A 25,659-nucleotide genomic window follows, 5' to 3' on the forward strand; every position below is an offset into this window, starting at 1 on the left:
TCCTGGGATTTTCATGCATAACAGAGATATGCAATAAGTCTACAGTCTACGGTAACTCAGATAACTGCTCTGTACAACTGTGGTGAGAAGAATAGCATCTCAGCATGCTATTCTGAGAGTGGGTTGGTGCTGTTTTGGCGGCACGAGGGGGACCTACACAATATTAGGCAGGTGGTTTTAATGTTGTGGCTGATCGGTGTATACCTATTTTGCTACACAGAGGTCTACGCGAAGAACGCGGGTTCATCAGAGAATACATAGGAAATCGCTAACTGTTCCTTTCAGCTGTTGGGAAATGAATTAATCCGCTCAAATGAAGAGAAGCCCACTAGTTTCGCTATCTGACCAGATGACATTTTTCTTACTTCCGAGTCACCGGTGTTAAACGGCGCAGAGTAATTGCAACATCTCTGTCAGATCTTTCTTACGTCAGCGCACCCTGACCTCATATGATCCGAACCAGTAATCTTATGGCTCTGTTCACACATACCATCAATATGGAAATTTATAGGTAATGATACAACTTCGCATTAAGGAAAATTGCCAAAGCAAAATTTGCCAGCATTTTCAAAAAGGTTGTGTTCACACATGACCTCTAAACTGGCAATTGTAGGTAATTTTCTGGAAAAGGCTGTATGTGTGAAGGCGACTATTGACAAAACCAAATGCACAGCTGCATTCTGGATCAATTACAGAGGTTAGACTGTGCATGCAGGGAGTCCTTCCAGAAAAGCATTGCAGTAGTCCAGTCTAGATATGACAAGAGCTTGGACAAGAAGTTGTGATGCATGCTCAGATAGGAAAGGTCGGATCTTGCTAATGTTGTACAGTGCAAATATGCATGATCGTTCTTTGCGATGTGGTATGTGAAATTCAACTGATCGTTAAACAAAAGATATACAAGATATACATGTTAATAACTCTGAATATTTATTAAAAATCAAACAGGAAAATACTCCATTTGGTTAAGTAAACACCCCCCTGAGCTAATACTTTGTTGAACCACCTTTTGCTTAAATTACAGCAGAGTCTTTTTGAATATGTCTTTACTAACTTTGCACACCTAGACTGCAATATTCGCACATTCTTCCTTGCAGAATTGTTCAATCTTAGTCTAACTGCCTGGTGAATGTCTATGGACTGCACTCTTCAAGTCATTCCATAGATTCTCCATAGGATTTAGGTCAAGGCTCTGGCTAGGCCTCCCAAGCACATTCACCTCCTTGTCCTTTAGCCACTGTATTGTTGCTGTGGCCTTGTGCTTTGAGTCGTTTTCATGCTAAAACGTGAACCATCTTCCCATTTTCAACCTCCTAGCAGAGGGCTGCAGGTTCTTCTCAAGAATCTGTCTGTATGTTGCCTTATCCATATTCCCTTCTATCTTGACAAGTGCTCCAGTCCCTGCTGAAGAGAAACACCCCTACAACATGATACTGCCACCACCATGCTTTATTGCAGGCATGGTGTTATTTGGGTGGAAAGATGTACTGGGTTTTGCCAGACATTTCGTTTTGCATTCAGGCCAAAAAGGTACATTTTGGTCTCATCTGACCACAGCACCTTTTGTCAATGTAACTTTTTTGAGGAGTGCTTTTTTTCCCATAAAGACCCGATTTGTGGAGCGCTTATGATATTGTGGTCACATGCACACACTGACCAGTTTTTGCTATAAAGGCCTGAAGCTCCTTCAAAGTTGCCAGCAGCCTCTTGGTAGCCTTTCTGATCAGTCTTTTTTTTACCCGTTCATCCGGTTTGGAGGGATGGCTGATCTATGCAGGGTGGTGCCATACACTTTCCTCTTTCTAGTAATGGCCTATAATGTGCTCAGAGGGATAGTCAAAGCCTTTGAATTATTTTCAAATTCATCCCCTAACTTGTGCTTTTGTAAAATTTTATCTCATAGATCTTTAGAAAAGACCTTTCCGCCAACTGTGGATTCTTTGCTTTGAATTGCACTACAAAGCAGTGGAGTCCTTTATGGACAACTGCTTTTATTCTGAACCATTTAAATTCACATCAATTGATCACAGTTGAAAGCCAATTAGCTCAATTTTTGATCTAGAAGGTGGATGGTTATACCTCAGCAAGTACCTTTAATACTTATACTTTTAATACATTTATTTTTTTTGGGGGGGGGGGAGTTATTGTGTAAATAAAGCTGGAAAAAAGTCTAATTGTATGTTTTTACATTTTAGGCTGAAAGGCAACAAAAGGCAAATATTTTGAAAGGGGGTGGTGACTTTCTACACCCACTGCAGGCATCAGTATACAGTCCAAGACAACTGTCACATCGGCGAATGCAAAATAAACAAAAAAATTGCACTTTTGGCATGCCCACCTTGTAGACGATGAGATCATGTTTTCCATCTGGAAGAGTGGTGCCATCTAACTTCATCAGATGTACAAGCGCCATGCCAAATGGCTTCTCTGACTTATCTCTAGCTGAAGAAATGTAACAGACAAATTTTCAATGATGAAAACATTTTGTAGGTAATGACCTAAAAATACACTACTGCATGAATGAGAGACAAAAGAGAAATCACAGCTCTTAAGTTCTCAAAACGGTTCAAGCTATGTAAATGGAAGGGTACTTTAGAGTCAAACCCACTTGTTTCACACAGAAATGTCACATTACAGGATATTCAACAAGAAAAATAAAATTAGGTGGGACCTGATACAAGTCATCAAGAATTGATTGTATGTTGAAAAGGGAAAAGTCTATATGAAAAAAAAAAAAAAAACGGTTTGAAAAATAAAATACAGAAAAACCAAAGTGCTAGGTGACGTCAACCAAAAAGGCGGAGCAAGTTATTACATTTTGATGAAAGATTATGAGGACAAACATTTCTTTCTTTGGACTTATGTGCAATTGATGTGCTTCTTGTCACTTTGTCGCTGCAAGTGTGTGAACTACCCCTAAGACTAGGAATGTATGTAAGAGGAATATTCTGGGTTCAATAAAAGTAAAGCTCAGTCAAAAGAATTTGTGGCATAATATTAAGACAAAAATTAATTTCAATTCATCCCTCCTTTACTTGAAAAAAAGCAAAAATCGAGGTTACAGTGAGGCACTTACAATGGAAGTGAATGGGGCCAATTTTTTGAGGGTTTTAAGGCAGAAATGTGATGCTTATAATTTAACAAAAGCCCTTACACTAATTCTTCTGTTAAACTTGTGCATTATTTTAGCTTTAAATTTGTTTGTTTAAATCATTGTTTTCAGGATTACAGGGTTTGCGCAGTTACGTCGTCATGACAATGAAGTTGTAAAACTGGATATAACTTAACACAGATTAGTTAAGTGACTTTATCACACTAAAATCATGTTTTCACGCATATTTTTTAAGTCGTGTGTCTATACTTTTGAAACAGTGAGTATTTTAAAGTTTATGGATTGGCCCAATTCACTTTTATTGTAAGTGCCTCACTGCAACACAGATTTTTTTTTGTTTTAAAGAACAGGAGGGGCAAGTCGACATACATTTTTGTAGTAATCAACATTGTCACAAATGGTTTCGACTGAGCTTAACTTGTATTGAACACAAAATATTCCTTTTAGAAATACATTTTGATTTCATATTAACTTTAAGGTACTTTTGAAAACAAAATAGTGAACTTATCTATGAACTCACAATCCTGAGATGACCTGTGCCTAAAGGTCAGCCTTAAGTGACACCGACACACATCCTCAATGGGAATGGCCACCTGACAGTCAGAAGAGAATGAAGGTATTAAAAGTGCTGGTGAAGATGTTAGCTGGAGGTACATTTAGGATTTAAAATCCTTCTAGACAAACTTCACAGAACAGAAGACAAATGATCAGGCACAACAGTCTGTAAAGAAATTAAGATTTTATATTTTTTACACAACAAAAAGGCAAGCAAAATTGCAAACTGTTAGACAGACAAGTCGCCACAAAAGTAAGCTGTCAAAACAGCCACTATTTCCAACTATTGCCTCAATACTTGACACATGGATGTCTCATCAACTGTGCAAAACTTAATAAATGGCAGTTTAAAGCCAAGACATTATTGCTTCATGTCCTTAGCACAGAGTTTTTGCTTTGTTTTTGTGCTGGTATTTGTACCTTAACCGTCTCATTCCAGCAGGGCTGCTTGACCTGATAGTAGATGACAGACTTATACTCAGTGATCCCTTCATAGCCAGCTCCAGGAAATATAGCATTCTGAAGAGAGATAGAGAAAGAGTAAGATTAAACAACATCTATCTTTAAGAAATAGATTTTTCTTTTTCTTTTCTTTTTACTTTTTTTTTGCATTTCATCAACAATAAGTGCTGTCTGCAAGTGAAAAACAGTTCAATGTTAAAGGTGAAGTGTGTAATTTCTGCACCACTTGCGTCCTCAAACGGAATTGCAAAAACAATGACTGTTTTCAAACAGGTTTCCTGAACAATCCCTCATTCTGACACTGATCGAAAAAACAGATAGTCCCATCCCAAACTCACGCCATTAGTTGAGCCAATGCTGCTGTGTCGGGCAAGATGGTATGCTCAAACAAACAGAGCAGTTTTGGTGGCATCACAAGGCACAGTGTTTATACTAAGTTGGAATAGATGTATTTACAGTAAACTGAAGAAATACACATCACCTTAAACAAGACGCAAGTGGCATTACATAAATAGCACATATGAAAATAGGTCATAAAAGCTGGCAATACACATTTCAAAGTTGAAAAACAGTGCAGCATAATGTGTAGTATATAATATGATGACAAGACGAAGGTAGGAAAGCGTAAATCTTTTAAGAAACAGTTCCAACACAAGAGTAAACTTAAGTAGGAAAAATGCCAAACATTTACAGTAGGTTGTAGACATCATCTAAACTGTAAACACAGATCAGATATGCACATTACAGGTTAAAATATAATTTGGCAAAAATAATGCTGCAAAACGCTTTCTGTGCCATGTGTTTGGACATTTAAAAACAGCAGCCGTTTTATAAGAGAAAAAGATCTGTGAGCTGTTTGTATGCCAGCAACAGTGGGGCACCACTGAGGCACTGAGTTTTTATTTAAATGACTTCTATGTGGTATTTCCTAAAAAAGTTCAGGTTTAGTATCATGTAAAGTAACTTGATACACTAACAAAGAAGTATCAAAAAGTACTGTGGCACTAGCATGTTTTTCAGGAAATGGTACCATGGTTATAGCATGATTTTTGGACATGCTCCATGTTTCTCTTGTACATGGCAGTACGATGTAAATGCCATGGTACTGGAATATGGTAATCATTCTGTAACGTGATATGCATCATATTATTATGGTATAACAATCTGATACCATCACTGAATCATGGTACCTCAACAGTACTATTTGGTAATGATGAAGACCCACATTAAGCTGACAATCCAAACTCAACATGAAATGGCATTTTCAATCCATTTTACATCCGTATTGTGACGTATTCTGAGTAAAACAGGACATTGGTACAGGACTTGATTTTAACCATTGGGAATTGATAGGATCATGAAAAGTGGGCGTTATATAGCAGAATGTAGCCAGACCTGAATGCTGCCTATATGTTAGTATAAATTAAACATTTAACATTATGGGATTTCTTTACCTCCATTGGATTTCCTTCTTCATCCAACACACTCATTATAACTTCAACGTTTTTGGGTGTCTTCTTCTTGCCGCGATCAAACTCTCCTTGTAGCAGCGTCACATATATGTCGTTCCTCACGTAACCTGTGCGGATGGACATAATAGTTGTATTAACCGCACTTCTGCTCCACAACTGTATATAACTAATAATGGCCATTAAATGACCTGGGTGAAGAGAAGACTTCAAATGGATTTACTAAAGTTCATCTGGGGGATTCTAATAGCACTGCTATTACGAGGACATCTGAGAGATGTGTAGACCAACCTGGAAGGATAATTTCAGGAAAGCCCATTTTCCTGACTATAGCTGTTGTGCGATTCACAAAATGAGGGTAATCCTTTTGAACCTGAAAGACATCACCTGGGAGCAGCTTTAGGGTCACAAACAGACCTGAAAACAAAAACATGCTGTTAGAACCTACACACTGCATTATAAGAATTGTTTCAAACAACCAATAAAAAGTGAATTACAGTGCTTATAAGGCAGTACTGTGTTAATAATGCCAAATCATTCTGATTACGAGTTTTATCTAAGCCACTAACCCTAAATACTAAACTTTAGCATTTACTTCAGCTCGCACCACTCATTGACTTTTAATTTGTAAATAATTTCAGTCTTACGCGTGCCATTTATTTTGGGTCTTTGTAAACTTTACACTTTTAAAGAAATTAGAGAATAAAGTTTGAAAATCGCCCATGTAGTTACAGTGATGTAAGAAATGTAACATCAACAATCATTGTAATATTTGCATACTGAACTGTAATTAATCTTTTCTTTCTTGCGTTTAACCACCAAAAGAGCACAACAGTGCCCGTCCAATTTTTCAGCTGTCCTGGTTCCGGAGGTATCTTTCCCATTCATTTTTTCCATAAGGATTTCATAAAATCCTTCATAAAAAAAGTTCTGAGCCACGAACCAAAACCAACCAGCTCCGAGGTGAATCACAACATTACAAACATTAATTAGATGCAAAATAGTATTTGAAAATCAGACAAAAAGACAAAGGTGCAAGACTGTGTACTTACTGTCTTTTATAAGGGAATGAACTACAATCTCATTAAGCATGTGGATGATGTACTTAAAAACAATGGAAAATGTTTTCATTTTTTTTTTTTGCTAAATATTCAGATATATGCAAATATATAAGTAAATTGAGAGTGTATTAAACTACTAAATCGCTATTAAATGTAATTCTTCAAAAATGAAGATGAAATAACATGGACTGATGGCTGCAGCAAAAGCATATAGTGCGATTACTAACCTCTGTCTTTAAAGGTTTATATGTTATCATTAAAAATCTATTCCACTATGTAAAAAATGAATGGGATTTTTACTTCCAGAACCATACTGTTGCGCTCTATAGTCATCTCTATACTGCAAAGATGGTGTCGCGTTGCGTTGATTCCCGTATACAACTGAAAGAAATCAAGACATCATGCTGCGTTTCATTTAAACAGAACCAAAATGTTACCCCTAAACTTACTTCAGACTTTAACACTCTTCTTTTGCTGCCTTGCAAGCATTGGTATTTTCTTCAGGATATGCAAATCTAGTTTTAAGTTTAAAATTTAGTGTAAAACATTAATGCAAAAATGCATCACCGTGGTTGAATAAGGAATGGGTTTTTCTACGGATCTGTATTAAAAATAATTATAAATAAATGAATAAAACACAACCCATTTACATGTAACTGAAATCCCAGAGAGTTATAACAGTCAGTAAGTTACAACCAACCCCAGTCATTTTAATCCTATGTGAAACGTGCTTTGAAAAGAGACAGGCCTTTTACATTTTGTGAACATTCAAATTCACAACTGAAACATTGTGAGACATTCTGTCTCCATGTGAAATAGTGTTCCTTATTTTATACTTTCAAACTTCCCAAACAACTTCAATAAGGTCACATTACTCCCAGAGGTATATAAACACCAGACCAAAGATAAATTTTTGGGCCTTAGCATCTGGCTTTACCCTGTCCTTTGTGGTTGACCTCTCGTGTAGCAATGACCTTGTTGAAGACAGCAACAAGTGGCTCATTCTCGCCGATGACTCGAGAAGGTATTAGAGGAGACATGATTAGCTGCCTCTGACGGATGTACATTTCCATGGCAATCCTAAGAAAAGAGAGAGAGAAAAGAAAGAAGGACAAAATTGAAAAAAAACGAAATAACAGCCTAGGGGAAACAAAACCATTAAAATGTATGATGCCGAAAATGAACAACAATGTATGGAATATAACATGAATAGAAATACTATAAGCATGCAAATATAGCATCTTCTAATCTCATAAAACACTCACTGTTGAAAAGGGATGAAATACTGTTTATCGTCATCATCAATTTTCCCGTGGGCAATATCAGTGATATCCATGACTGTGGACACAAAGAAACAGGATGTAAGCACTGATCTGAAATATAGATTCATTTAATATAGTTATTTTATTATGAAACCAGTCTCATTCTCTTAGAGCAAATAAGTAGCATTTTATTTTTTTTATTTTTTTTTTTGGGGGGGGGGGGATTTTTCCCCTTTTTCTCCCAATTTGGAATGCCCAATTCCCAATGCGCTCTAAGTCCTTGTGGTCGCATAGTGATTCGCTTCAGTCCGGGTGGCGGAGGACGAATCCCAGTTGCCTCCGCGTCTGAGACAGTCAACCCGTGCATCTTATCACGTGGCTTGTTGAGCACGTTGCCACGGAGACATAGCGCATGTGGAGACTTCACGCCATCCACCGCGGCAACCACGCTCAATTCACCACGCGCCCCACCGAGAACAAACCACATTATAGCGCCCACGAGGAGGTTACCCCACGTGACTCTACCCTCCCTAGCAACCGGGCCAATTTGGTTGCTTAGGAGACCTGGCTGGAGTCACTCAGCACACCCTGGGATACCAACTATCGAACTAGCGAACTCCAGGGGTGGTAGCCAGCGTATTTTACCACTGAGCTACCCAGGCCCCAATAAGTAGCATTTTAAAAGTATTTGATATTCAGAAGTATGCAGAGATCAAATATGTGCCACAAATGTCCATTTGGCCTTCATCATGCATGTGTTTCAATGTTGATCAGAGGTTTTTTTAACAAATAGGACTCTCAATGACAAAAAAAGGTCCTAAAAATACTCTAAATCTTGCATTTTTGAGATCAGATGATATAAATCTAGAAAACAGCATCTTTTTTGTAAACATGCAGGCTACTGACAACCGTCTTTCTTGCTGTCAGTTGTCACAATTGAGAGTTCCTGAAATATTTTTTTGACATGTTCGAAAATAAGCGCCATGTCTTGGATGAGTCACCAAGGGAAAAAAAGCACTTCTTCCAGCTCTTACGGAGAGAAGCACTTAAACCATGAAAAGGCCGAACATGCTTATGACAAGGTACAACTGTGCCGTCTCCGCCTAGCTTTATGAAACCCATGACCTGATCCTGTTAGGCCAGTGATGAAATGTATGTCTTTGTAGTTTACTAAGCTCCAATGCAGGTATTCAAAATGATGCTGTTTTCTACAACGATACAGCATCAAAAAGGTAAAAACACTTGAAACAAAAAGAGATATCAAATTCTGCAAATCTATGTTTGCCCTTGGGTCACCTTTACAGATTACAATAGCTTGATATGAACATCTATTCATTTTTATGTGAACAGAGGAGAGTGAAAGAATGGGTCATAGGACATTGAAGAGTTCACACACAAGCCCTTTTCTAAGAAAATATAACAATATGTACTGCTGTGCCTTTCAGCTACTTGAATGAAAGAAAACTGAAATGTAATACAAAGTGATTTCAACTGAAGCAGGAAACAGAAATTCGACTACAGCATGCAAGATATGTGAGATACAAGCTGTAAGGTTTGAAATATTGTGTGCACCCGACTGTGCAAAAGTAATGCTTATCAAAAGCAACAAGGCAATGCCTAAAAAATACTTTATTTTGGGACACAACAATATGAGGCAGAAATAAAAGTGACAAACAAATTAGCAAAAGTGCTGTTTACTCAAAATACTAAGGATAATGTTGGCCATCTGCATGGTTAAAGTTCGACCAAAGAAAATAGTGCCGACCCATCCCTCAGTTTGTAAAAATGAACAAAATGTGCACTAACAATAATGCACTCATAATGTACGGCCTAGCAGGCGAGCTAGCCAAAGAGAGCTTAAAAGCAGAAATGTAAAACTTGCTTTGTTGTGAAAGCACTTACAAGCATTCATCTGTACAAAATGTTTTTTGAGCTGTAATGTTGTCTAAATCATCCATCTGCAGTGGGACTATTTGTCTAGGTAGATGAACTCATTTACTCAACCTCATGCCATCCCAGATATGCATGATTTCTTTTCTTCTCTTGAACACAAAGATTTTTAGAAGATTATTTCAGATCAGATTCAGTAGGTCCATACAATGCAAGTGGATTGGTCCCAAAAAGCACATAAAGGCAGCATAAAGTAATCCTCCAGTGGTTAAATCTATATCTTCATAAGAAATATTATAGGTGTGGGTGAGAAAGATCAATATTTAAGTCCTTTTTCCCTATAAATTCTCCTTCCTGCCCAATAGGTGGCGATATGCAAGAACGTGAATCGCCAAAAACAAAAGAAGAAAAATCTGGAAGTGAAAGTTAAAGGGGAGATTGATAATAAAAAAGGACTTAAAGGAATAGTTCACCAAAAAATGTCAATTCTCTCATTATTCACTTACCCTGATGCCATCCCGGATGTATATGACTGTCTGTCTTTAGCAGAACACAAATGAAGATTTTTAGAAGAAGACAGAGCTCTGTCAGGTCCTTATAATAGAAGTATATGGGTGTCAGTACTTTGACGGTCCAAAAGTCATATTTAGGCAGCAATAAAGTAATCCATATGACTCCAGTCGATCAATGAATGTCTTCTGAAGCAAATCGATATGTTTGTGTAAAAAATAAATCTATAATTAAAACGTTATTAACTTTTAAAAAGCGCATCCTGCTGGTTGCTGACGCGAAGCATGACATAAGCGCATCGGAGAGTTCTTGCGAGAATTCGGAAGCGGCGCTTATTTACAACAGAAGAATGAACGTCACGCGAGAGTTTGGCAATTTCAAACAGCATCAGAGCCCTGGATGGAAGCACCGATTTAAAGTTAAAAATGTTTTAATTAGGGGGCCTGGGTAGCTCAGCGGTAAAATACGCTGGCTACCACCCCTGGAGTTCGCTAGTTCGAATCCCAGGAAGTGCTGAGTGACTCCAGCCAGGTCTCCTGAGCAACCAAATTGGCCCGGTTGCTAGGGAGGGTAGAGTCACATGGGGTAACCTCCTCGTGGTCGCTATAATCTGGTTCGTTCTCGGTGGGGCGCGTGGTGAGTTGAGCGCAGATGCCACAGTGGATGGCGTGAAGCCTCCACACGCGCTATGTCTCCATGGCAACACGCTCAACAAGCCACGTAATAAGATGCGCGGGTTGATGGTCTCAGACACGGAGGCAACTGAGATTCGTCCTCTGCCACCCGGATTGAGGCAAATCACTACACGACCCAAAGGACTTAAAAAGCGTACTGGGAATTGGGCATTCCAAATTGGGTGAAAAAGGGGAAAAATCCCCCCCCCCCCCCCCCCCAAAAAAAAACAAACAAATTTTCATTATCGACTTGTTTCTTACATAAACCTATTGCTTCAGAAGACATTCATTGATTGACTGGAGTCACATGGATTACTTTTATGCTGCCTAAATATGACTTTTGAATGGTCAAAGTGCTGGCACCCGTGTACTTCTATTTTAAGGACCTGACAAAGCTCTATCTTCTTCTAAAAATCTTCAGTTTTGTTCTGCTGATGAAGACAGTCAAACACATCTGGGATGACATCAGGGTAAGTGAATAATGAGAGAATTTTCATTTTTGGATGAACTATTCCTTTACATATTGATCTGTTTCTCACCCACACCTTCTGAAGACATGGATTTAACCACTGGAGTAATATAGATATCTTTTATGGTGCCATTATGTGCTTTTTTGAGCTGCAAAATTTTGGCACCCATTTACTTGCATTGTATGGACCTACAGAGCTAAAATATTCTTCTAAAAATCTTTGTGTTCAGCAGAAGAAAATAAGTTACATCTGGAATGGCATGAGAGTGAGTAAATGATGAAGGAATTTAAATTTTTGGGTGAACTATCTCTTTAAGATTTTGTGTTAGGTGTTTGTTCAAATCCTTACCCTAATTATGAGCAATAACAATAGCGATGCTTGCCTTAGCCAGCGAAACTAACGACACAGATCATTGCTTTAAAGGTGATGTATGTAATTTGTAATGTTATGTTAAACTACAGTGACAACAATGCAGTAAGTAAGCCGTTGGTAGTTTGATTCTCCTGAAAAGTGTAAACACTGTGGCTTTGAGGCTCTATCAAAACATTGCTCTGTTTGTTTGAGCACCCCAACCAACCCTTTATACATTACCTCAACCAACTGTGTGAGTTTGGGGCAGGACTATCTGTTTTTCTAACCAATAGCAGATGGAGGGGAGTGTTCAGAAAAGCCTGTGATTATTTTTGCAATGCTAACAGATTGTGATGACTTGTTTATGAAATTCAACTCTTTAAAAGTTCTAATTCTGATATATATTTTAAATACATTCCAGATATAGAAACTTTAAACAGCCATTCACACTTGTCAGATTTGTTAAGTGTGTAATCCAGACTACATCAACTATGAATGATAAAAAAAATCTAGTGTCCATGCTGTGAGCTCAGAACCTGCTACTCCAAATGGCCTTCTTAGTCCTCCTGTGTGTTTTTTCCCCTCCTTCAGCTCCATGCAACCCACACGGATAATCTGACACACCAGGAACAGGCGCTGTCTAATGAGGTCACTGCTACTCAGGTCCTGGACACAGTGAGGTCATAGTGAAAGAACAGCAGGAAGCACTTAAAAGTGTTACATGGGCAGATCATTGAGTTAGAACAAAATCAAGTTTTTTGTTTGTTTTAGATGTAGGAGTCTATTTTTTAAAAATCTAGGAGAAAAATACAAGAAATATGAAGATAAATATTCTCATCTCCGTTACCGTGAAAAGCGCTGGTAGGTTGTTGAGTTTTTCAATCTCTTTCGGCATTCCTGTGCTGTCCCACCGTACCAGGAAGTTTTCGCTGGGAGCACAACAAAAAAATGTCACAAACTACTTTCCAGAAAGTTCACACAACATTTACTAATTGTAAAACAGACTACGTTTATACGACAAGGATGTGACAAATTTCATTAAAGACAAACCATTAAAAAAAAAACACAAATGTATCATATATATTTGTATTTTCCCTGAGGTCCACTTGTTACCTCAGTTTTTCTTGCCCCAAAAACATTTATAACTTCAGTTTTCATGACCATATTTCACCCTCCCAGGTGTCTCGAGATACGTTAAAAGCTGCAGTTCTTTTTTACTTGACACACACCTCGTTTACACCTGGTATTAATATGTGTCTCGGGTGATCCAATTACATGTGGTCAGGTGAGACACATTGCTGTTTACACTTAGTCACTTAAACGCGTCTCCTGTGACCACTTGTGTTCGGATTTAGAGGGGAGGGTCTCTGTTTCATGATGACATGCATCAGTCACTATGTCAGTGTGTTACTGCATGATATTAAAGTGCAACAAAGTCAGAAAAGACAAAGAAAGCTAAAAAAAAAAAAAAATCAGGAAGGATTAGCATTTACACCTCAAATGCAATGTGGTCACATGCGTTTTTGACCATATTTGTATGTGTTTTTGTGATCTGATCACAAATAGTTTTAGACCCCATTTAGACCTGTACTTAAATCATGTGATCGGATCACCCGAAACATCTTAATACCATGTGGAAACGGGGGTCACAGTGTCTAAAAACAGCACAGAAATGTCTGTCTAGTGCATCTTTACACAGAAAAACAATTGAAAAACAGCGCAAACTGACACAAAAACACATTCAGTGTGAACGGCCCCTAAGACTTCTATGTAAACGCCCTCCTCACATGCGAAATGAGTAACAAACTGCACATTTGCAATCGGGTCAAATCTAGTTCACACTGTCCCATAATCAATAACAGTCTCTTTTCAGAGTGGTGGTGGCATAGTGGGCTAAAGCACAGAACTGGTAAGCAGAAGGTTGCCGGTTCGATCCCCACAGCCACCAGCACTGTGTCCTTGCAAGGCACTTAACTCCAGGTTGCTCCAGGGGGATTGTCCCTGTAATAAGTGCACTGTAAGTCACTTTGGATAAAAGTGTCTGCAATATGCATAAATGTGAAAGTTTTCAATGTCTGTATTACATTGTAACAGGAGCACATACAAATCTGTGCAATAATGTGCCACTCAAAACTTTTAAATCAGACTGAAAAGATCAGGGAGCTTGTTAAAAATAAATGTCAGCTGCTCTTCCTAATGTTGAAACTCTTGATGGATGTTCAGAGCCGTAGGTCCTACACACAGCCAGAAAGTGCACAAGGTTTGTTTAGAAGGCCACATTTCTGAACTCCGATTTGGCATCATTGGTGTTTAAACGTGGACGGATGGTCATGTGTTGATGTACAGTATTCTTCGAACATTTAGAACCATTCTAGCTGATAAAAGCTTAAATAAATGGTATTTTTTTACTTGGGAGAAAGTGTTGAGTTCTAAAAGCTACAATATGCTTTTATAACAATGATCTTTTATTTCTAAGATTCCTCATCATATGAACCGTTTAAAAAGGTAAAGGCTTTTGGGCCTCAGAAAAGAAGCTATACCACTGAATACAATGAAGTTCATTTACTATGTGCTTTTATATTTCTTTTGAAAAGCTCTTTAGCTGATATGCAAAAAACTTGGATTAGTTTAAAGTCTTTTGCAGGAAAGAGTCAATGAATTTCAGCACAAGATTTGTCTTCAACACTGTTTCACACATAAAGCAACTCTCCAATGGTTAACAAAAGAAATGAACACATTATTCATAGTCCTCTCTGTTCTGTAAAAATATTATCACCAATGCAACTGCCAGATGCAAACTAGATAAAAAAAAATAAAAAAAAAAACTTAAAGCATTCAGTTCTGCTTTTTAGAAAAACCAAAAGAAGGAAACTCACCTAATAAATTCAGACTTGTCAGGATCGTATAATGACATGAAGAGCTCTGCGTCCTCGCCGATGTTGCATACAAAGTTTTTGAGATTCATTAGGAGACTGTACGTGTGCACGCAGCTGGAGAGGGTCAGATGCCGTTTCTCCAGGTTTTGAAGACGCATCTACCAAAACAGAGAACACAGAGACAGCATTCAGGATATTAAACACAAAGCGTGGACAGTTTGACTGAAGTTCTGAAACTAGAGTGGAAAGTCAATGAATGTTGTTCAAAAATCATTAAAACGTTATAACTATATGGGGCCTGGGTAGCTCTGAGTACTGATGCTGACTACCACCCCTGGAGTTGTGAGTTCGAATCCAGGGCGTGCTGAGTGACTCCAGCCAGGTCTCCTAAGCAACCAAATTGGCCCGGTTGCTAGGGAGGGTAGAGTCACATGGGGTAACCTCCTTGTGGTCGCAATTAGTGGTTCTTGCTCTCAGTGGGGTGCGTGGTAAGTTGTGCGTGGATCGCGGAGAGTAGCACGCGTCTCCACATGCTGTGAGTCTCCACGGTGTCATGCACAGCGAGCCACGGGATAAGATGCTTAGACTGACTGTCTCAGAAGCGGAGGCAACTGAGACTTGTCCTCTGCCACCCGGATTGAGGTGAGTAACCACGCCACCACAAGGACCTACTAAGTAGTGGGCATTGGGCATTCCAAATTGGGAGAAAAAGGGGATAAAATTATATATATATATATATAAGTATTTATGGGTCTGTGATTTGAGTATTATTTGTTGTCAAAATATGTATGTAGAAAGTCTAGTTTTCACTTTCTATCAGAATGATGGCTGCTGGGTCAAAAAACTTAATGTTCTCACACCAAGACCATTTACTAAAACTAAGCTGCAAAAATGGGCTTTTGAGAAATCCTCGTGTTTATGAGGTTATGGCGCCCACATTGACATATATACACCTATTTAGTATTCAGCAGCTTGGCTTGCCCTGATGAACAACATCTCCGGTACATGGAGGTTAGCAAATCATAACAGAGATCATTTACAGCCCGTTTAATTTTAAGGATCAGAGACAGAGTGGAAGCGGTTATGTAAAACTAAATTATGGCTGGTTTGGGTGCAAAAACCTTAACGAACATTAAAAAGAAGTGGACTTCAGGGGGGAAAATAAAGGCTACAAAAGTACAGAATATGACCCCTTCAGCTATCAACTATGAACTGCTTTACCTTCTCCTCCTGTATCCTCTCGTCAATACTGCGGGATGCTGACTCATGTGCTCTGAACAGGCTGACCGTGCTGGTGCGCTCCGGGTCTAATGTGTTTCCTGCTTCATCACGAACCACCAAATCAAGACCTAGTATCCTGTGAAACAGCAGCAGTCAGATCTCACCACCATACTGACACAACCTTGTGTGTTATCGTCCTCAACATATGGAGTTATGCCGTATATGTTAACTGTATTCTATACAGTTTTATTTAAGTTTAGTTATAAACCTGTATGACATTCTGCCATGAAACACAATAGGAGAATTTCTGTAAAATATCCAGGCAGCTATTTTCCATGTTATGAAATTGAAAGGGAATTTGGGCTGTCAAGCTCGAAATGAAAAACACCACAAAAGGGGTCTGTACAACTTTTGTTCTATTTTCTAAGTCTTCTGAAGCTATATGATAGCTTTGGGTCACAAACAGACCGAAAATTAAGTCATTATTCACTGAAAAGCTTGCCCTCAACTAGGGCTGCACAATTAATCCAAGTAAAAACGACATCACGATATGACCATGTGCAATTATTAAACCACAAAGGTCTGCGATTTAATTAAATAAATAGTCTGCTAGCGCTTCTGGCTTTAAAGTTTATGTGCGGTGCTCTGTCTCATCTGTATTGTGTTTAGTGCATTTTTACACTGTTTTCAGAGCAGTTCTGTGCTCCACAACTCCATCTCGTTCTCAGAGTAACAGATGTGTTCCGAGTTCGGTTTTGTTTGCTTACGTGCACTGAGTGCGTTATATTTAAAACGCTCCAGATTCACTTTAATTTCATTTTTGCTTAATTCCAATTATGTCTGGCTGCTACAAGTTAATATAAAAATGATACACCCCATGGCACCGGGTATTTGTGGACAGAGATGATGTTAAAATGAGGAGCACATTATACAGCTGTTGTAAATGTGAACTCAGCTTCTGTACACACACACTTCATGCATGTCACCACAATAAATTAACATAGAAATGCCACGTACAAGTTTACATTTTATTACAATAATACTACATAATATTACAGAATTACTATTGTAATAAAATTATTAATAATAATAATAATCTGTTTCAAACTTTAACATTAAAATAATTAATTATTCATATTGACTGGGTTTCAAAATTAATGAATAGTGGAATACTATTACAAAGTGGACAAAAACAGGTACACAGTGAACAGGTACAGTGTGAATATGAATAAGAGTGTTTATTTATTTATTTGTTTGTTTGTTTGTGGCTGAATCGAAAAAAGGTCCAAGTTTAGTTCTTTTTAAGAGGGCTCAAGTGTGAACCCTCGAAGAGTAGCCTTATTATTTGCAGTAGAATATGGGCAAAAGGAATCACTTACTAGTTTTTTATTATCATACTTCAGTTCAAATCGCACGATTTTTCAATATAATCGCAATATGACTTTGTCTAAATCATGCAGCCCTTCCCTTCACTGCAGCTCCCTAAACAAACCCAATATTGCTTTTTAAGGTTTAGAATCACATGAGGGTGATTAAATAATGTATTTTTATTTATGGGTGAAAAATTACTATAAATAAGTTAAATCCAAAATTTACAATTGTGAATGTATGTAAATCAGATATTCTGAAAAGTTTCTCTTGACGTCTGCTTTGTGAAACGACTAGATAAGATTATGTGAAGCTGTATCGCACCTGTTCCCATAATCGATTTTGGCTGTGACTTTCTTCTTGAGCTCCACAAGGTCATCGTTTGGAAGTGTGCCTGACACGATCTGCAAATGGTACTCCATCAGGCTGTAGGCCATCTGCTGAACGCTCCGGAACAGCGTGGTCTTGTTGCTCTGTTATAGAGACGAATAGGTGATTAAAAATTATAACATTACTTACAAAACAGTCGCAATGGGTTTGCCTTTGTTGTACAAACATGTAGGAAGTTGTGTGTTGGCCAGTAAGATGAACTCAAACAAATTGCAAAGAGGACACACCCGGGTTCACTTACCACATAAAGTTTGTGCCATATCTGTGTCCATTCTCGCAGTGTGGTGCCAAGCTCTTGTACCAAGGGCAAATCTGTAGGTACTACAGTCTCTTGTTTGCTACACATCAAAAGAAGGAAATTAGAAAAAAACATGATTCAGTAGTGTTGTCAGAATTTCAGTTTCAAATAAAAATAGCTTTATGCAGTTCTTTATTACACAATTAAAACAGAAAGTTGGGGCAGGACATACTGTATCGAATGGCTTCGTGCCTTTATATAAACAGTCAATAGCTATTAATTTATGTCACAGACATGGACTAAAAGCCACAAAATGTTTATTTCATGGGGTCTTTCACCTCTAAACAGCTAACGCCAATGGCAGATGATTGGCGTTGTATATTCCTTTGACAGTCCACTACAAGTTAAATAACTGCTGAGTGACAGACAATTTGCCACAAATGAATTACAATGCAAAATTAACATATGATCTGCCTCTTACCCGATTCCCTCAACTTTAGCTTCTTTCAGATGAATATAGTTGGCAGGGAAAATGCCCTTTGAAATAAGACAACGAAAAGCAGCACTTGTAAGAACCCACACAATTCATGCAGAATGTCATGTAATGATTACATTGTCAGTTTATCAGTAGAATGATAATTATCCCAACACCTTTTGTGATTTCTGTCGTAGTGTGTATCCTCGGTACCACCCTGGAAGAAGGAGAGAGAGAGAGAGAGAGAGAGAGAGATCTTTGAGACAGATGAAAGCACATGGCAAATGTTTTATCGATATTATTTATAAAAAAGAATAACGGAGATGTTCTGTCATTCTAGAGATGTAACGTATATCATATATCAATGCCAGGATGTATATACATAAAACTAGGGTTCTTGTGTAAAAAACATAACCAGGTTTTATATTCTTAAAACATAATGGAAAACAGGACGGTTCATGCTTTTCTGAACTTTGACATACTCTGAAATTCACAATGCAAAGTCTACCCAGATCATTTATTTTGGATCGAAACTGCATTTAATGAAACTAAACTGTCAGTCAACCATATCAGAGGTCATTCACATACAGATGTCTTAAAGATATAGTAGCAAAAATAACCTGTTTAATTCCACCCTGTTACTACAGTTAATGTAGTTAGGTAGGACTGGGAAAAATATAGATTTTCCGATGCATCGCAATCTTCATTTGAACATACTCGATATCGATTCTTAAATCTCATGATTGATATTTTACTCTACGTGCAACCCTCCACATCACAAGTAAAACACTTGCATACGCAACCAAATTTTCCGCCATGCAACTAACATATGTCTGTGATAAGCCACTGGCTTGTAGATGTTCTGATATCACTCACCAGTGAATGAGTAGTATAGTGGTGAAGAAGTTCAGCACCAAGATCATTTTGGTCTGACTCGTTCCGTGTAATGTGTGTCCAAAGAAGAGGTCAACGCAACCAGTTTGTCATTGAATGTCTTTTTTAATACCCTTCCTGTTCTTTACAGTAAGTTGTTGATCAAAAACATAAAAAAATAAGCAATTAATTCTAATCACGCATAGCACGGATGCTGTCAAGAAGTCATTCGACGAAAGGAGAAGCTCTATACTGAACTGCCACTATTCTTAAAGAGACAGTAACGGTTTTTAGCACATGTTCTACAAATCAATTTAAATACTTAAGAAATAGTACAATTTATGCATGTAAACAATAAACAAGTAACTATATACATATATATTCAATATAACTTTTGCAATTTCAAGACATCATATTTTTTGATCATTGATTTGTATAAATCTAAAGCTAAAATGTGACCATTATGATGAAAAGCTAATGATAAAATATAATTTTTAAAATCATTATTTTGTAATGGACCTAGTTAGAAGGTCCCATGTATAATTAACAGCATTAGCTGGAGAAACTTTCTTTTGTATGTAAGCAAAATGGACATTACAACTGCAATTTACCCAAATGAATCGATATCAAATCAAATCAAATTGAGCCCTTAAATTGGAATCAAAATCAAATTGTGAAATCTGCATTAATACCATGTATTAATATCTGTTTTAGTTCATTTTGTAAATCGCTTTGGAAAAAACGCTTCTGCTAAATGAATAAATGTCAAGGTAAATAAATGTAAATACCCAGCCTTATTTATAATTAAGTTTAGTCTACACAAGAGCAATATTTAGCTGATGAATAAAGTTTAGGGCACAACTAGAAAAATGAATGTTACATAGCTATTCAGATCAGAGTCCATAAACCCGGAAGAGAATTCGTCATGGGTTCCCTCTGGATTTTCCTATGGGTTTTTATAATGAGGTTTTTGAACTTATGAGAAAAATAAGGTCTGTGATAAACATTACTTGACAATACGTGGACGTTTTTCTTAAACATAAATTACACACATTCATACCTCAAATGTGAATTCTGAAGCCATATTGAATTGCATTTTTGCTTTTTTTTTTTAACACGGCGGCTTCAAAATTCACGTTTGAGGTATGAAAGTGTGTAATTAATGTTGAAGAACAAAACATCCACACATTATTAAGTAATGTTTACCACTAACCTTATTTTACTCATAAGTAAAAAATAAATAAATAAATAAAAATCCCAAGGCAACCCATGGCAAATTAGACTTCTGGGTTCACCTACAAATTGACGTCACTGCTGAACAGCTCTATTGTAATAATTTCAATTACATTTCCATGACTTCAGTCATTTTCATGACTTTCCATATAGGGCCTTAAATGTGAATATACCAAAGTAAAGTTTGTTCTGAATCAAAATCTAAAAGGATATTAAGATATCGTTAATACTTCTGGAGTTATAGGCACTCCACCTTTAGAAAAACATTTTTGGACACACACAACTGGCATATAATGCAACAAGTGGTGCTGTAGTCAACTGATTTTAATAAAAGACCTAAATCTGTGTATAAATAAAATAATGACACTGCCACCTTTCTAAGGTTATTTATTTATTTACCTGTAGTTTTAGGCGAAATTGTCATTTTCACCCAGTTTCCACCTGGTATTAAGATGTGTTTTGGGTGATCCGATCACATGTGGTAAGCCCTAAAACGTTTTGTGATCGGATCACAAAAACCACAATCGAAGCATTTGAGGTGTAAACGCTAATCCGTCCTGTATGCGTCCCGGCACCAGTGAAGCATCACCCCTCACCTGTCAATCAACTGCTGCACTAAAACAAGAGTTTAAACTTTGGCATTTACGAGCGGCTTTAAAAGAAAATAACCATCCGATCGGAAAATTTTAAAAAGCGGATACAATCACGAGAGCTTCACTGATCTCCTTTAGTGTGTCTGATATCAACACCGATGAGAAGCACGAACACCTGAAGCTCCTATAATAGAGGTAATCCACTAAAATAATTGTTAAATCTGCTTGACATATTGCATTTGTGCTTAGATTAAATTTCAACCGCATCTGGGAGAAACGGTGCGCCATTTTTTCGCGCTTTCTTTATCTTTACTGAATTTGTTGCACTTTAATATCATGCAGTAACTCTGAGAGAGTGATTGATGTATGACGTCATGAAACAGAGACCCTTGATATGGAATAACCAATTCCTTTTAGAGATTTCAAAGACTTTTCTGTGATTTTTAAGATTTCATTAATTTCCTCAGGCTTGGAAAAGCTTTAAAATTCCCCGATTACTATTACCGTGGAAACCCTGGAGGTTTGAGTGATTGGATTATAAAACGTTTTGGACCCGATTTACACCTATATTTAGCTAAGTTTGCTTTTGATCGCCCAAAAATGTAGCTATGTTAATCTCAGTTGTAAGCAGGGGTAAAGGTCAGAGAGAGGGGATTGGTCATGAAAAACTTAGAATCTGACCCCTTTTAATCATCTAATCAAATATGGTTCTTCATTTGTATTATGCAGGACATGTGTGAAATGTTTGCATTCCTACATCTATCAAAGCTTCAGAAGAACTCTAGGGTATCCCAGATTAAGGTGTTCAGTGCAAGTGGGAACATGCTATAAAAAAGCACAGGCGGATGTGTCACGACACGTTGTGGCGCACTCACCTTCAAATGTCTCAAGTATGTGTACTGTGTCTCCCACCTGAAGACTCAACTCCGGCTCTTGTTTGGAGTCATAGTTATAGATGGCTAAAATGAAAAAAAGAGGGTTGCAGAGGTAAACCAAAAAAGTAACAACACTGCCATCTGTTCTCACAAGTTCTTAAGTGGAGAGTTCTTAAGTTCTGCAAGAAAACAGCCACTTGTCTCGTCTGACGTCTACCAGTATGACTCAGATCTGCAAACTAATAGCCAAATATTCCAAAAACCCAAACTTACAATGAGTTCATAATAGCAAAACTTGAAAATGAGGGGTGCTGGCCTGCTAAGGAGTAGCTAGTATGTTCTAGATGGTTGATAGGGAGTTTCAAGGGTGTTCTGGTCTGGAAAGCTTCTTACTGGACCAAGTCAAATGAGCCCACCTCTCATCATCTTTGATTTGCTGGTCTCTAGATATGACTCGGGTGATGGGTTCCTTCTTAAATATAAGTCTAATGGATTTTTCTGCCTGTTTTATCATTCGCCAGGTGAAAATTGTAAGTCTGATAACTTACAAAAAGTAATAGCACACCTCAACAAGAAAATTCATCTGGTATGAAATCAACACCATAGATTGTTCAAATACCTCACCCAAAAATGAGCAATTATAATACTGATACTTGCCTTAGCAAACATCACTAATAGTGCATATCTGAGTCCACACCATGCTGTTAGAGATAATAGTTGAGTTTGAAATACACTTGGACACAATATGATCTGGCACAAAAAGCAACAGAAAAATAGCTATTTCCTGGAATGTGAACATTCTGACAGGCACGGGGTGCTTGCCTCATATCCTAGTAGAAATATTTTTGGACTGCTGAACTGCAGCTGAACCTAAAAGAGACCATGTCTACACTACAAGAGTAAAGGCATGAGTTTCACTGATCCTCATTCCTTCTAGACATATTAGATTACATTAAAGATACCAAATCATCTCTGAATCATGATTAACTGATCCATTATAATGGATTATAAAACTTTATAATGGATTACAATGGATTCGTACTTTATAAAAATCCATTATGAATTATTAGATGTTTAAAACCATGATAATCTAAGCCAAGAGTGAAATGAACAACAACAAAAAAAAAATCTAATATGTTATGCGTGAAAATGATTTCTGTCCATTTTTCAAAAATATCGACTGTCCCAGAGTTGTGGTGTCATTTCCACCACACCAAACAATTTTGCTGCTATTCTTTTCAGAAGTTAGGAGTACTTGTTTACCAAGTCAGCAAAAGTGTCACTGAAAAGGAGAGCTTTGTCGATACAATAAAATATCGTTACATCATGATACTTTTTCTCATGATATTGCATCAATACTTTAGATCCATGTATTGATATTTATATTCAACTATTTGAGTATTCATTTCATGTAAACACAGTTGGTACACTGTTAATTCCAAATCAATTTAATGGCTCACCAAAAGACAAAAACGTGATGTTTCGAGCTACGTATTCTTCATCAGACATCAGTATATTGCTGAAATATATGCAAATGAATTGGAATTCAATTAATAATTGAATCAAATTATGATAGCGTGATGTATCGCAAAATATAGTATCGTATAATGAGGTGCCAGGCAATACCCAGCCCTACTGAAGAGGATGCTTGAGATGAATATGAGACAAGAGATGCTTTAAGAAACAAAGAAAAATCAAGGTAAATATTTTGCCAATCAATTTCCAATCAAGCTGCAATTTTGCAAAGTGTGAAAATATTTTTTACATTGTTTTTATTTAGAATACGTAAAATGTTAGCAAGACAAAAGTTGGTTATTAAATTTAAAAACATAAAAAAAAAAATTAAAAAAAACATTATAAATTAAACAAAATTCCGTCATTTCCACCACTATACAGAGTTTGAGATGTGCTGGAAATAAAATTGTGGTCGAGAATTTTCATGACTTCCAGAAAAAAAAAAAAATAATAAATTACATAAATCTCCTGTTGGACATTGTTAGTAGACAAATTTAAAAAACTAGTGAGTGTAAGGCTGCAAGATTATTACGAAAATCATAACTGTAGATTATTTCCTTTGATATTTTAATTTCGATAACTCTTTTTGATTAATATAATTTACATTAAAATACTTATTTTGTGTGGGACAGCTGTGTGTCATATTCTTTATGTAGGCTTTGCATCAAAACAACTTGAGAACTGTGTTCCTGAATTGCTTTAATATTTTAACTGCATGAAAAACAAGTGTTATTCACATTTTCAATCAATTGTACACCGTGTAATTTAGATAGTTAGCATCATTGATATGCCTTTAGACTCATTTAAACGTGGCAGATTTACCTTTGCATTCATGTAAACAACGACCAAAAAATGTTACACCTAAATGGAATGCTGTAATTGATATTTTTTACAATTATAGGATTACGACAGCTGTAATTGTAATCTCTATTATTTTTTCGATTAATTGTGCAGCTTTAAGTGAATGTTTAAAACTATTTTTTAACGAGACTTTACTTTCTAAGTCCACAGTGCTAAAAGTGCCCAAAATTGAAGAAACACCCTTATATTTGTAAAATAATGCCATTACTATTTATTTATTTTTGATAAAACCAGTTTCATTGTAATTTGCATGACGGTTTAAATAATAATAAAAAATTAATAAAAAAAAAAAAAAAAAAAAAAAAGGATGATAATACTACCTTTACTTTGGACATCGTTTTAAGTTAAAATGATAATTCTTTGTTTTTTATCAGTGGCCGTTGAACTATTTTTCCATAAAAATGTGTATGTTGTGATGTTTATATATATATATATATACACAGTTGTGCTCAAAAGTTTGCATAACCTGGCACAAATTGTGAAATTTTGGCATTGATTTTGAAAATATGACTGATCATGCAATAAAACTGTCTTTTATTTAAGGATAGTGATCATATGAAGCCATTTATTTTCACATAGTTGTTTGGCTCCTTTTTAAATCATAATGATAACAGAAATCACCCAAATGGCCCTGATCAAAAGTTTACATACCCTTGAATGTTTGGCCTTGTTACAGACACACAAGATGACACACACAGGTTTAAATGGCAATTAAAGGTTAATTTCCCACACCTGAGGCTTTTTAAATTGCAATTAGTGTCTGTGTATAAATAGTCGATGAGTTTGTTAGCTCTCATGTGGATGCACTGAGCAGGCTAGATACTGGGCCATGGGGAGCAGAAAAGAACTGTCAAAAGACCTGTGTAACAAGGTAATGGAACGATATAAAGATGGAAAAGGATATAAAATGATATCCAAAGCCTTGAAAATGCCAGTCAGTATTGTTCAATCACTTATTAAGAAGGGGAAAATTCAGGGATCTCTTGATACCAAGCCAAGGTCAGGTAGACCAAGAAAGATTTCAGCCACAACTGCCAGAAGAATTGTTCAGGATACAAAGAAAAACCCACAGGTAACCTCAGGAGAAATACAGGCTGCTCTGGAAAAAGACAGTGTGGTTGTTTCAAGGAGTACAATACGACGATACTTGAACAAAAATGAGCTGCATGGTAGAGTTGCCAGAAAGAAGCCTTTACTGCACCAATGCCACAAAAAAGCCCAGTTACAATATGCCTGACAGCACCTCGACACGCCTCACAGCTTCTGGCACACTGTAATTTGGGGTGATGAGACCAAAATAGAGCTTTATGGTCACAACCATAAGT

General features: G+C 37.0%; 1 protein-coding gene across 1 annotated transcript in view; it reads right to left on the reverse strand.

The window, feature by feature from the left end:
* Nucleotides 1-25,659, reverse strand: part of LOC127415412 (dedicator of cytokinesis protein 5-like) — an 87,360-nt gene that overhangs the window by 51,356 nt on the left and 10,345 nt on the right. Inside the window, exons 2-17 of the mRNA XM_051654114.1 lie at nt 21,959-22,042; nt 18,561-18,601; nt 18,391-18,446; nt 17,913-18,009; nt 17,606-17,754; nt 15,914-16,049; nt 14,693-14,850; nt 12,664-12,745; nt 12,353-12,482; nt 7,925-7,997; nt 7,597-7,739; nt 5,890-6,015; nt 5,584-5,708; nt 4,088-4,186; nt 3,633-3,705; nt 2,339-2,442 (exon numbers count right to left, since the gene is read on the reverse strand). Of these exons, the coding sequence (XP_051510074.1) occupies nt 2,339-2,442; nt 3,633-3,705; nt 4,088-4,186; nt 5,584-5,708; nt 5,890-6,015; nt 7,597-7,739; nt 7,925-7,997; nt 12,353-12,482; nt 12,664-12,745; nt 14,693-14,850; nt 15,914-16,049; nt 17,606-17,754; nt 17,913-18,009; nt 18,391-18,446; nt 18,561-18,601; nt 21,959-22,042 (1,676 nt within the window). The remainder of the gene's footprint in view (nt 1-2,338; nt 2,443-3,632; nt 3,706-4,087; nt 4,187-5,583; nt 5,709-5,889; nt 6,016-7,596; nt 7,740-7,924; nt 7,998-12,352; nt 12,483-12,663; nt 12,746-14,692; nt 14,851-15,913; nt 16,050-17,605; nt 17,755-17,912; nt 18,010-18,390; nt 18,447-18,560; nt 18,602-21,958; nt 22,043-25,659) is intronic.

The sequence above is a fragment of the Myxocyprinus asiaticus genome, chromosome 24 (genome assembly GCF_019703515.2).
Source record: "Myxocyprinus asiaticus isolate MX2 ecotype Aquarium Trade chromosome 24, UBuf_Myxa_2, whole genome shotgun sequence".
NCBI classification, from domain to species: domain Eukaryota; kingdom Metazoa; phylum Chordata; class Actinopteri; order Cypriniformes; family Catostomidae; genus Myxocyprinus; species Myxocyprinus asiaticus.